The sequence below is a fragment of the Nilaparvata lugens genome, chromosome X, assembly GCF_014356525.2.
Source record: "Nilaparvata lugens isolate BPH chromosome X, ASM1435652v1, whole genome shotgun sequence".
NCBI lineage: Eukaryota > Metazoa > Arthropoda > Insecta > Hemiptera > Delphacidae > Nilaparvata > Nilaparvata lugens.
Window position 1 is genome coordinate 77,909,723 of NC_052518.1, and position 13,900 is coordinate 77,923,622.

Here is a 13,900-nt window from a genome sequence, read left to right on the forward strand (position 1 = left end):
AACGATCCTTATTCTGCTAGACCTAACAAAGAAATTGAGACATCTTCCACGGCTGTTACCCAAAAATGACCACAGAATGACATTTGCGCCCGGACTATTTCCAAAACGGGGCGTAGTGGCAGCTTTTATAACAGTAGTCGTAGTTTTTATTTTCTCATTTCTATAATTGGAAACGTTTTTTCTTGACGATATTAGACATTGCTAAATAATTCAAAATAGCTGAAACTTTACACTATTTTCTCTTTATTTTATTTTGTGTTCAATTTTCTAGTTTTTTCGAAATTTAATTCAAACATGACTATGACAATGACTGCGACTATGCCTCGTTTTGGAAAGCCAATTTTCTGACTCCAGCTGTTTAAAGTCTAGGACTTAGCTGAATCCCGAGTTCGGAAACCGTCCCCTAGTGTTATAACTGGCCAGGAAAAAGACTATTCGAGCTACAGTATCCTTGCAAGTAGCAAGCAGTCTCCTCACCTTCCAGCACCGGGTCCAAGAGGGATTCTAACCAGAAGCCAGCTACAGTGAGAATAACAGTAAACAGTTGGGAAAATAAGGTATCAGTAAACCGGGCTGACTTTGTCCCAATTTTGGGGAGTTAAAATTTTAAACAGCTTGCAATCAATACTTAAGTTGCAACAAATCTCTTTTTAATATTTTTTATTGCACTCTGCAATGTTTGAAGAGTATTTTACATTATAAAAAGTTAGTATTTTTCTTAACTTTGACAAAGATATTTTTGAAAATAAGAGACAATGTCAACCAGGGGATGGGGTGACTTTTTTTCACTTTAAAAAATATATGGAAAAAGTTAATTTTCATGAGTTAGACAAAGTGAAACTGTTAACCTTTGAAATGAACAATGACATTAAAAACAAATGAAATCCACTTCAAAAAATCACAAATTATTTATTGAAAAATATTTCAGTTTCTGCTGCCTAAAAATCTTATGGCAAGATGGCTCCAACTGCAGAATCAGTAGAAAATGAATATTGTGAACGTATTAATTTTAAGCAAGGTGAATATTTTGTTTTATTAGGTAGAATACATTATATTTATCATATTTTGAATTGTATTTGCATCATATACTGCATATCACAATTTTTATACTGGGACAAAGTCACCCCAAGTTGAACTAAAAATGACCTCGTTGTTTTCAACTAGAACAGAATCCTAACCATTTGAACTATGGATATTATGGATATACCAATTGGAATACAATAAAAAGGCCAATATAATATGTACTCGCCGATATCATAAGTCTTTTAGAAATAAGTTTTCTAACACGAAGTTTTCTGAAAACAAAATCACAAGATGAAGAAGTTAGGTTCTATGTCAATAATTCAACTAATACAGTGTGATTCTTAATTATGGTAAAATAATTTGATACGTGATAGTAGAGGTAAAAATAATAAAAAAAAAGTTCTTATAAACATATCCCCCGGAACTAAATTCCGGGTAAAATCTTTCACCCTGTGAGCTATACAGCTAATGAAGCGTTTATGTTTATAAGAACTTTTTTTTTTATTTTTACCTCTACTATCACGTATTAAATTATTTTACCATAATTAAGAATGACCCTGTATATCGAGATTCGACAAGATATCAATTATAGATCCTCGATAATGATTAGGGCTACGGGTATCAATATTGAACATCAATTTCGAATAACAGAGATTGGAGATAAAGTAATCTGAATATTCTTCTTCGAGGTGGGACAAAGTCACCCCAAGTCGACGGTATGTACTTGAAGCTACAATATTTCGTATTTAGGACTTTTAAAGTTGTAGTTTGTGAGGCATAGGCCTACAGCCCCAACATTCAGCTTACTTGTCATTCAATAGTCCCACATCCCACTCTCATTTGTTCAACAGGAAGACCCAAAAATAAGGGGGGGATCTTTAGCTCATTCGGGTGGGGGGGGGTTGACGTCATAGACGTTGGGGGGGGATAGGCACCCCTGGAGATATTTGACTGAATTATTTCAAACATAAGCAGCTGATTGCCTCTAGAAAGGCTGTAATGAAACACTGCTTGGATTATTCGAGGCGAGGTTGTCATTTTCACAATTTTATAATCATGTGGCTTGCAGTTTCTGAATTTTTCAATTGTTCTGTATTTTGTTTTTGTTAATCCCAGCTATTGATGGGATGATTGATGATCCCAGCCTATGGTGGCATACCATTCAGCCGCTATCCTTGACTTTGAAATTCCTGAGAGGCCAAAATACGTTGTTCCGAGTACGTTTGACAATTGAAGAAATAATTTCAATTATTTCTGAGAAACATTCTCGCTTTCACCACCCATTTATCTTTTGAAACAAAAAAGTTTCCCAGCATGTCGAAAATTTCATGTCTTCTGCTCGAAATGTCTCGACATTGACGAACATAAACGTTAATTAAAAAATCTGGTGTGGTACACTCACAACTTTCCTTGCTCATTGAACTGTAAGCCTCATTCGTAAATGAGAATAATTTAGGGGAATAACATAATGACGATTGGCGACAACATATTTGAAACTACGATCAGACTACTATATAATTATTGTTTTCAGATTACTTTTTCCTTTGTGTAAATTGCGAAATTCGATTATTTTAAAATTCATCAAAACAGCTGTTCTACAGATGAAATATCTCGACTGTGTTCTTTTTACTTTCCTTGCCCTATTACCATAGGTAAGGAAAGTATTGCTTTCAGAAAAAAATTAAGGTACCCCAATTTCTAAATTTCTATACGTTGCAAGGTCCCCTGAGTCCAAAAAAGTGGTTTTTGGGTATTGGTCTGTATGTATGTATGTGTGTGTGTGTGTGTGTGTGTGTGTGTGTGTGTGTGTGTGTGTGTGTGTGTGTGTGTGTGTGTGTGTGTGTGTGTGTATATGAGTGTATGTGCGTCTGTGCGTCTGTGTACACGATATCTCATCTCCCAATAAACGGAATGACTTGAAATTTGGAACGTAAGGTCCTTACAATATAAGGATCCGACAAGAACAATTTCGATCAAATGCGATTCAAGATGGCGGCTGAAATGGCAAAAATGTTGTCAAAAACAGGGTTTTTCGCGATTTTCTCGAAAACGGCTCCAACGATTTTGATCAAAGTTATACCTTGAATAGTCATCGATAAGTTCTATCAACTGCCACAAGTCCCATATCTGTGAAAATTTCAGGAGCTCCGCCCCATCTATGCAAAGTTTGATTTTAGATTCTCAATTATCAGGCTTCATATACAATTTAAACAAAAAATTTCGAGTGGAAAAGATTGAGCATGAGAATCTCTACAATTAATGTTCAGTAACATTTTCACCTATAATTAAAAATAAGCTTGAAATTCGAGAAAATGTGATTATCCAATTGCGAACTGTTGGCAACTGTTGATTCTATGATTCACTATGAAGAGATAGCAGACCTCGTGTGTCTCCAGAGTCACCAGCTGGCTCAAATCTTTGAATATTAGATTTGAGATGCGCGGGAACACTAGCGTCACGTGATCAATTTTCATAACTGCAAGGAAAGTTGTGTGAGTGCGCCACGCCAGATTTTTATAAACTGCTCTACCTACCTACCTCATGCACGAGAAAGAGGTTACAAAGTCCATTTCTCAAAAATGGGGTGGACCCCCCATTATTTTCCAAGGAAAAAGACTCATGCCAGTTGATAGAGCTGATAATACAGGGTATGAATTTTTAAAAAATCGGTCAAGTCATTTTTGAGAAAATCGTGAAAAACATGATTCTTCAGTTATTAGCTGCCATTTATCTCAAGAATATTACGGAACTCCTGCAATTTTCCCAGAAATGAGACTCATGTCAGTTGATAGGGCTTATAAATAGCTATCCATCGTATAAATTTGAAGAAAATCGTCAGAGCCGTTTTCGATTTTTTATTCTGTGCAAACAGACTGCAATGGGAGAGGGGGGTGACGAGCTGTCTCAAGGCTGGTTCTGTTGACATTCCAGAACTCTTATCTAAATGACCGGTACTATTTTCTTGTTCTCCCTCGAACACTGATACTGCAGTTCCCGAAAACTGAACAGTATTAGTATTATTATTTATTTATTCCATTTAATCTTTTTGTAACGTGTTCTTACTTGCATAATATAATACTTGTTATATGAACAGTTGAATTGCTTGATTCCGGTGTTGATATAATGTGAAAAAATATCATTATACAGGGTGTTTCAGAAGTAGTGTCGAGAATTTTAGGGTATTGTACCTGGATGCTAGGAAACTACAAATGTCATATTTGAAGTGTCCAAAACTCAGCGGTTATCCTTATAGCTGCCATTTTGTTTTTTTCACTTAAAAATTTTTATCTCAAGAACGAAATGTTGTATTGATCTGAAATTTGGCATGAATATTTATGCTATAAAGACTCAACTATAAAAAATAAAAAAAAAATTTTTTCGTTGAAATTTTTCAAAATGGCGGCCATTTTAAATTTTTGATGGCGAATATCTCGAAAACCGTCCATTTTACAGAAAATTTACAGGAGACAAAAAAGTTAGCAAATTTTTTCACGATTCCAATGATACCTAATTTATTAAGATTGGTCGAAGAATAACAGAGAAATTAATTTTTTTCGTACCGCATGCATGACCACTTTTCACCATTTAAAGATCAATATTAATTTTTTTATAATTTCATGAAAACAGTTCTTATTACAGAAATATACAAGAATAACTTTCCTCCAAATTTTATTTTACATTGAAAAATATTAATTTCACTCAAATCGGTTCACTGATACTAATGCAGCAATTGCTCAAAATGCCGTCCTTCAACTTGATTACACAGTCTGCACCTTTCAATCATGGACCGTCGAGTTGACGCTACTGTAGCGCCAGTTAGCATGTGGCGGAAGGTTGGTGAACTCGGAGTTGCCAGCTAGCGCTAGAGCGGCGGTTGTTTGGTGAACTACCCCAGGCTGGTTTCAGATTGAATGATGTCATTTGATGGGCGGCGCACTTAAGAAGTCAAAAAGGTTATCAAGTAGTTCTATAACCCCGGAACAGTGGAGTAGATTTTTTGAGCGACAGTTTACCTTGGAGATAAGGAGAGATATTGGGGTGCATGTGGGGCCTATTAATAGGAGTGATATTCTCGATGCAGTGATAAGTATGAGTGAGTTGAAAGAAGCATTGCAGAGGGGAAAGGATGGAAAAGCCCCTGGGACAGATGGGATTCCGATAGAATTCTTTAAGAAAGCTCCAGATGAATTGCTCAATACCATATTATCATTGTTCAATCATTCATTTCGGAGCACAGACATACCCAAATGTTTTAGTGAAACGGTAATTTTTCCAATATTTAAGAAAGGAGACGTATCAAATGTGGAAAATTATAGAGGGATTTCTTTTGATAATTCCTTCGCTAAATGGTTTGCTGGGGTACTGCTTGGAAGGCTAGAAAAATGGGTGAATGTGAATAATATATTATGTGAATATCAGGCAGGCTTCAGAAAGGGATATTCTACGGTCTACAACATTTTCAACCTGGTTAGTATAATTAATATGAAAATAAGGGATGGAGGAAAAAAGTTGTATTGTTTTTTTGTCGATTTGAAAGCCGCCTAAGTAGATAGACTAACGCTAATTCATAAACTGTAGGGCTGTCAGACCAGTTTGTCAAAATTATTTCTGGTTTGTACACGGACACAACGGCTAGTATTTGGTGTAAGGATAGAATGTCACAGTTTTTCAAGACTACCTGTGGATTAAAACAGGGTTGTTTGCTATCACCGTTGCTCTTCTCACTGTTTATTAATGATTTGTGTGACAGTTTGAAGGAAGGAATCTGGTTAGATGAGTTAAATGTAAAAGTGCTTATGTATGCAGATGATTTATTTCTATTAGCTTCCTCGCCAAAGGCATTACAGAGAATGATTGATGATATTCATGGGTATTGTGGAAGTGGGGTTTAGTGATAAATATAGATAAATCTAAAATAGTTGTGTTTAGGAAGGGGGGACGTGTAGGGGAGCATGAGAAGTGGTATCTAGCGGGTGAAGAGGTAGAAGTTGTAAACCGTTATAAATATTTAGGCGTCATATTAACATCCAAATTATCCTTCGCCGAGCATGTCAAAGAACGAGTTTCTCTTGCTAAGTTTGGAATAAATGGAGTATGGAAAGATTTTATTGTTCGAAATGACATTGATATGAATGTGAAGTGGAGGGTGTATGGGGCGGTGATGAGAACGGTGGCAACATATGGAGCACAGATTTGGGGTTATAAGAGCTATGACATGCTAGAGACTTTGCAACGATTTTTTGCTAAAAAACTTTTAATGCTGCCACAAACAACACCTAATTATGTTTTGCACCTGGAACTTGATATTGAGCATGTGTTTCTGTTCGTTTTGAAACTACATGTGGAGTATGTGTTCAGAGTTATGAGACTGCCCAGGGGAAGACTGCCTAGAGAGTTAGCAGAGAAAGTATTGAGAAAGAAGAGTTTTTGGTGTAGAGACTGGATGAGATGGGACGAGGAATTGGACTGTAACCTAGTGAGATGTTTGATGAATATGACTGAATGGAGAAATGATTTCAGGTCCATGTGCGAAGGAATAAAAGAGAAAATGAGAGTTGAATGGGTAAGGAGGGCTAATCAAGCAGAGTTTCATCCGCTTTATAAACAGTTAGAACAGCGGAGTGATGTTAGATCTTATCTAAACTCGGGCTATGATAGAAAAAAGATAAGTTTGATTTTCAAAGCCAGAGGTTCACTCTTCTATCTCAACTTTGCGCATGGAAGAGAGGGGAGACAGTTTAGTTTTAAGTTAGTCATAAGATTAGAGGTATTAATTATTTTAAAGAAGAATGTGCCGGCTGTACTTTGAACGGCATCGGTCGATGTAGGCAGCAGAACTGCTGCCTCAGCGGTCAATGCCGTCTTCCTAGTTGCAGTCCACGACAATCCCACTGTGTAATTGTCACTCGGAAAGAAAATTAATGTTCTTATTCATTTTCTTTTCAACTGATAATTCCCTGATGAATCGTTTGAGGGCGCCAGCTTACGGACCAGGTTGCCAAGAGTTTTCCACAACCTGTGGAAAATTTCGGTGAGCTCTTGGTGAGTCAGTGGGCAGCTCTCGAGATTGAAGGACGGGTTCCTTAGTGGAGATGGATGTCGCGATTGTGTTGGTGTGGGGTGAGTGACTGAAATTCAAAACTATTTTTCACTTCTGTTTTTCGGAGGAACATTATTCAAAATTTGAGCAACCTATTTTTATTTTAAATTTCAAACTTAAACTTTGTAACCTGTGACACTCAGAGTTACAGCCGGCACGTTCTTATCCAGTGTAAATTTGTTAGGTTATTTAAGCAAAAGAATGTATTCAATTATATTTGAGAACTAAATTTGAGGTTAGATTATGGTTAAATAAGAAATTAAGTTAGGGTGAAATAAGACAACATTTGCTAATATGAATTGTAGAACAAATGATTGATTTGGTTGAGCGACCTCACTAATTTTGCTCTAGTAGTAGGAGACAAGATATCTATTTCACATAATTAAGTTTTTGATTTCTTGTAATTTTCTGAAAGTTTGGCTGTTGAAATGCTAATATAATTAGGTTATCCCGTTTCAGATCGATAGTATCATTTATAATTGCCGTGCTATTTCCTGATTAGATGCATTTCAACTGTTATAGTATTGTAATTATTTTAACTATTTTGTTAAAGTTTGATTGAAATGCTAATATATGTTATCCAGTTTTAGATCGATAGTATCAGTTATAATTGCCGTGCTACTTCCTGATTAGATGCATTTCAACTGTTATAGTATTGTAATTATTTCAACTATTTTGCTAAGGTTTCATTTAAATGCTAATTTATGTTATACCGTTTTAGATCAAATGTATCGGTTTTAATTGCTGTGTTATTCCATGATTAGATGTATTTCAACTGTTTTAGTATCGTAACTATTTCAACTGGTTTGTTAAAGTCGAGAAGTTAAATTTGAACTCCCCAAGTGGATTTATTGTGGGAGCAGTTAATTAGTTCCACAGTGTAAAAGAGGAACAATTCAGCGATTCCTTCTTGGAAAATATATTAAATTCAAATATATCCAACAAAAGTCTTGGGAAATTTATCGAAGGTCACAGTAGAATAATAGTGTCAGTTCTGGTCCTTATTGGTTTCCATCCTATTTTGTATTTATTGTCCTATACCAACTTAAATCTGAAATAATCTAAATTAATTTTTTTATTATTTTGTTTTGTTGTTGTTGAAACTTTGTTAATACTCAATAGTAGTTTAATTTTGTGGGTCCTGGGACAGACCCCACCAGTAGTGTAATTCTGCCCATTCTGTCCCCTTCTAAAGGGGAAGAGGTCTCCTTGTACCTTGGCAGTCCTTTGACCTTATATTGAACCAACATAAAAACATTTTTTTTTGTTGGAAACTTTAAATTTTTTTTTATTCTTCAATTGATTCATTTACTTGATCTAATTTCAAGTGATTCATTACTTGTGGTTTAGTTAGTAAGTTTTAGGTTTAAGGAAGTATTGCCCCACAGGAAGGGCATAGATTATAATAGATTTGACTCAATTTTTGGTGTTTCTCTGCTGTCCACCCCACCAGTATTTGGTTACATAATTTGGTGTCAGGTGTGGGGTAGCTGCAACAATGGCCACTGAGGAGGAACGAGCCATGGAAGAGCTCCACGAGAGGGTGGCCCAGTTGGTGACCGAGAGAAATGCCTTAGCAGAACAACAGAAACAAGCCGCCATAGAATTAGCTGCTCTCAGAGAACAACAGGCCCAGAGTCAATCAACCAGCCAACCAAGGGTGAAGAAGGATCTGGGGCTGCAGTCGCTGATTAAAACATTCACCGGAGATGGCACTGGCCCAACAGTTGAGGAGTTTCTAAAAAACATCAACCTAGTGGCAGAAACTGGCAACTGGGATGAGGTGGCCCAGAAATTCATCTGCAGGCTGAAGGTGACTGGCCTGGCAGCAGCCTGTTTGGACTCGCACCCTGAACTCTTCGAGACCGCAGCTAGATTTAGAGACTTCAAGAAGGTGTTGCATCAGCGGTTTGGCCAATCCCAAGACCCACAGCATTATATGCTGGAACTCATGGGAACCACTCAACAGCTGGGGGAGACTGCACGTGCTTTTGCAGACCGATGCCGGACACTGGGACAAAAGGCACAACCAACAGCTGCCAGTCGGGAACAAATGGAGTGGTCCCGCTCACAGATGGATCAGACTGTACTCACCTCATTTGTCCGGGGACTTCGTGCCCAGGTGGCCACCATGCTGAAACTGTACCCACCCTCTGATTTGGAGGATGCTGTTAAAATTGCGGAAAGGATGGAGAACATCAGTGGATCTAGCAATCCCCTATCCAAGATCTTTCAAGTCAATCATGATGGACTAGGGGCAGATTCATATGAGAAGACAGTAGGGCAGGTCAGAGCAGCCCAGCAGTTTAAGAGAAGACCAACTTGTTATGCATGTGGGAAGCCTGGTCACTTCGCCCGTGAATGCCAAAGCTCCAACAACAGCCAATTTAGGAGTCAAGATGCAAGGCAGTGAGGTGGTCAACAGCAGCTCAGTGGAGATGGCCAACGCTCAGGACGATTTTGCTTTGTGTGTGGAGACTGGAACCACCTAGCCTTCAACTGCTCCCAGCGGAGATTGGCACCATCCGATCAAGTCAATGTGGGAAGTAAACCAACCACAACCTGTCAACAGAAGGAGTCATCCCCAAATGGGAGAGGCTTGACCAGTGGTCCAATGTCAAGCCAATGAGAGAGGGACCACAAGAGATTTGGATACCTAGTGTGAACCAGAGTGGTGGGAATCCAACAATTCAGTTCCAATTTGGTGATGGCATCACTAAGTTTCTGCTTGTGGATTCTGGGGCTGAAATTTCCATTCTCCGGGAACCTATTCCACATGTACCCCTTCAGCCAGCCTGGGTGGTGGCAAAAGGAGCAACAGGAGCCCTGCTTGGTGTACAAGGTGCTCAGACTCTAGATGTGGAAATTGCACATGTGAAAGTGAGGCATACCTTCATTATTGCAACAATTGATACTTGGAGGGATGGACTCATAGGCTGGGACCTTTATCAGAAGTTAGGACTAGTCCTGGATGGTCAAAATGGAACTGTTACCTGTGGAGGGATGGTCATCCCACTTATGAAATCAGTCAACCCGAACAAATCATCAGCCTACCTGAGAAACCGACAAACGTTGACTATTTGGACAGAACCAGGAGATGAGGACAAGCATGATCCAACCCCTGATGTGATGGCATTAGAGAATAGGGTTGTCCCACCCTATTGTGAGTCGGTGTTAAAGGCCTCTGTTAAAGGTAGACAAGAATCAGTAGTTATGGTGGAACCAACTAGGCAACCACAAGCTGGACTGCAAGTGGCACAAAGCCTGAACATCATCAATGAAGGGATGATACCAGTGAAAGTAATAAATTTCACAGCAGCTCCTGTGACAGTAGACAGATATCAGCTTCTGGGAATGGCCTGTTTAGTAGATAATAAGGAAGATGTGGAGCAAGAAGTGGTACAGGTAGGCCTTGTAGAAGTCCCTATCACTCCAGCAGAGAGAAAAAACGAGATAACCAACCGTTTAAGCCATCTTTCCTCTAAGGATTCCTTGAGGATCCAAGAGGTTTTGATGAGGTACCTGGAACTGTTTGAGGAACCAGGTAAGGAGGGGTGCAACATCAAAGTGGAGCATCACATCCCCACGTCTGACTCCGCATCCATTGCAAAGCGCCCCTACCGGGTGCCTTTCCATCTGCGTCCGGTAGTGGAGGAGCATCTAGCAGACATGCTCAACAAGGGGATAATCACTCCTTCCACCAGCCCATGGTCTGCACCAGTAGTACTGGTCAGGAAGAGGACCACAGATGGAACTCCAAAATGGCGATTCTGCACAGACTTCTGAGCTTTGAACAAAATCACCAAAGCCGATGCCTATCCATTGGTAGCCTTTGATCCATGAAACTCTGGAAAACCTTGGTAGGAGCTGCTACTTCACTACTATTGATCTTCATAGTGGCTACCACCAAATTCCCATTGCCAAAGAGGATAGGGAGAAAACTGGATTTACCACCATTGGTGGACACTTCCAGTATGAGCGGATGGCCTTTGGACTGACTGGTGCACCTGCCACCTTTCAGAGGATGATGGACCAGCTGTTAGCCCGCATCAGAGTGTCTGGTACACTTAGATGACGTGGTCATCTTCAGTGCAAATATTGAAGAACATGCCATTCGCTTAGACCATGTCTTTCAAATATTGCAACAGGCAAATTTAAAAGTGAACTTGAAGAAGTGTCACTTTGCCCAGAAGGAAGTCAAATACTTGGGTCATATTGTGAGTGGAGATGGAGTTAAGCCGGACCCTGAAAAAATTGAAGCAGTAAAACAGTATCCAAGACCAAAGAATGTGAGAGAAGTACGAGGATTTTTGGGATTGGCTGGCTATTACCGAAGGTTTATTGCCAACTTTGCAGACCTTGCAAAGTCACTTACTAGTTTAGTCAAGAAGGATTGACTGTTCCAGTGGGTGGGAGAACAAGAGTAAGCTTTTTGCCAGCTAAAGGACATCATGTGTTCCAGCCTAGCGCTCATCTACCCCGACTTCAGCCAACCCTTCTTGTTAGCAACGGATGCATCAGGCACTGCCCTTGGAGCTGTTCTATCCCAGATGACTGAGACCGGTGAGCGACCTGTGACTTATGCCAGCCGACAATTGAATGCAGCAGAAAGGAATTACTCAACTACAGAATGAGAACTGCTGGGGGTAGTAAGGGCGACCAAGCAATTCCATTGCTACCTACTGGGATGTACTTTTACCCTAATAACTGACCATGCCGCTTTGAGATGGATGCTAAGTCTGAAGGATCCATCATCCCAGCTGACCAGGTGGGCCTTGCGACTTGCAGAATATGACTATACGGTGATTCACAAGCCAGGCAAACGCCATACCAATGCCGATGCCCTCAGTAGACAAGTTATGGAGGTGACAATAGTTGAAGAATTGAGTGAGGAAGTAATTCAACCTGCACAGGAGGAAGACAAGTGGTGTCAAGGGCTCCTTACCACCGGCCAAGGATGCAAGGAGGACAACATCGTATGGTATACCCAGGGCAATCAGGATAAAACAACTTGGAAGTTGGCTGTTCCTGAGAAGCTACAGCGACAGGTCATGGGGTTGTGTCATGATACCCCTTGGGCTGGACAGCCGGGAACCGAGAGAACCATTGCTTGTATCAACCAACGCTTTCACTGGAAGGGGTTAACTGGAGATGTGAAGAAATATGTGGCTGAGTGCCATTCCTGCGCTCTACGGAAAACACCCAACTGTCTAGCTGCGCCCCTAGCCAAGGCATACAAGCCCTCACGACCTATGGAGATGATAAGTTTGGACATTGTGGGTCCCTTACCCACTAGCAACAATGGCAATAAGTACTTCCTAAGCTTCATAGATCATTTTACTAGGTATGTGGAAGGGATTCCAATAGCTGATCAAACAGCAGATACTGTTGCAAGGGTTTTTGTTCAGTCAATCATCACCAGGCATGGGGTCCCTGAACCGACAAAGGCCGCAATTTCGTCTCAGAACTTATGAGCCACACGTGCAGGCTCCTAGGCATCAGTAAGCTTCGTACTACAGCATACCACCCCCAAAGCAATGAAAGGTTGGAGAGAGTTCATTGCACCTTGACCGATAGTATCTCCCAGTTTGTCCAAAGGGATGGGTCTTTCTGGGACCAGTGGATACCCTATGCCCTGATGGCATATCGGTCAGTGGTGCACTCAGCAACAGGGTACTCTCCATTTTATCTTGAACATGGTCGGGATATGATTCTACCTGGAGACTTTTGCATCCTGAAGGATCTGCAAGGGAACGACCTGGAAGGTCATCTGCGACAACTACAGCAAAGGCTCCAGAAAGCATATGAGGTTGCCCTGCAAAATTCCATCAACTCAGCAGAGAAGTGGATCCAGATTGCCAACCAGAATCGCACACCATGAAGCTTCAAGGAAGGGCAGCATGTATATCTTCACAATCCAGCGGTACCCCTTGGGAATGCCAAGAAATTTCACCATCCTTGGACAGGACCATTTGAGGTGAAGAAGAGGTTATCAGATGTGAACTACATGTTGCTCTTACCTGATGGATGGCAGGTAATCGTCCATATCAACAGGTTGAAACCCTGTGTAGTTGTCAAAAATAAAGAGAAAGAGGAACCAGAGGAGCAGGAGGAGGTACCTACAACCCTGTCATCACAGCAACCAACTGATGAAGATGACAAAATTGATGACTATTGGCCCTATACAGACTGGGATGAAGAGAGCAGTGAGGAAGAGGGAGAAGAGGGAAAACCGAAGGAGGAGGAGAAGGTGGAAGATGATGAAAGATTGCAAGAAGATGTGGAGGAAGTAGCAGGTCCGGAAGAGGAAGACGAGGTCTTTGACTTGCCCAGCCCTGACATACAGGTGAATGACCCTCTAGATGTAACCTACCAGCCAAGAATGAGAGAGGCCAAAGAGCCACACTGCTCACCCTACCCCTTAAGGAATAGGGCCCGGACCCTCACCTAACTGTTTATAGACTCTGTAAGCTACTTCTGAACTGAGTAGGGGGTGCTTGCAGATGAAGTAAACAGGACCGTGAGAGTCAAAGAAAAGGAAGAAATTAAGAAATTAGCAACAAGGGAGGTGATAGGTTGGATAAATGCAGGCAATGAAAAGAATTGGAGAAGTGGATGTAAGGTAGGAGAAGTTAGATCAACAAGAGAGAACAGCTGGAGGAGGTAAGAAAGAGGTAAAAAGGTTAGCCTGGGTGGCAATGTTATGGAGGAATAAAATGAATAGTGGTGGAATCTGGGAATGGAGGAATATTGAGGAGAATGTAAAAGATTAACAAT

The 13,900-nt window shown here is 40.4% G+C and overlaps 1 protein-coding gene across 1 annotated transcript; it reads left to right on the plus strand.

Moving 5' to 3' along the window:
- Positions 1–9,748: 9,748 nt before the first annotated feature.
- Positions 9,749–10,909, plus strand: LOC120354668. Its single transcript, XM_039442063.1, has one exon. The coding sequence runs from the start codon at positions 9,749–9,751 to the stop codon at positions 10,907–10,909; it is 1,161 nt and encodes a 386-aa protein (XP_039297997.1).
- Positions 10,910–13,900: the final 2,991 nt, after the last annotated feature.

Coding starts and splice junctions, on each gene's coding strand:
- LOC120354668 (XM_039442063.1), top strand. CDS start 9,749: ATGAGAGAGGGACCACAAGAGATTTGGATACCTAGTGTGAACCAGAGT.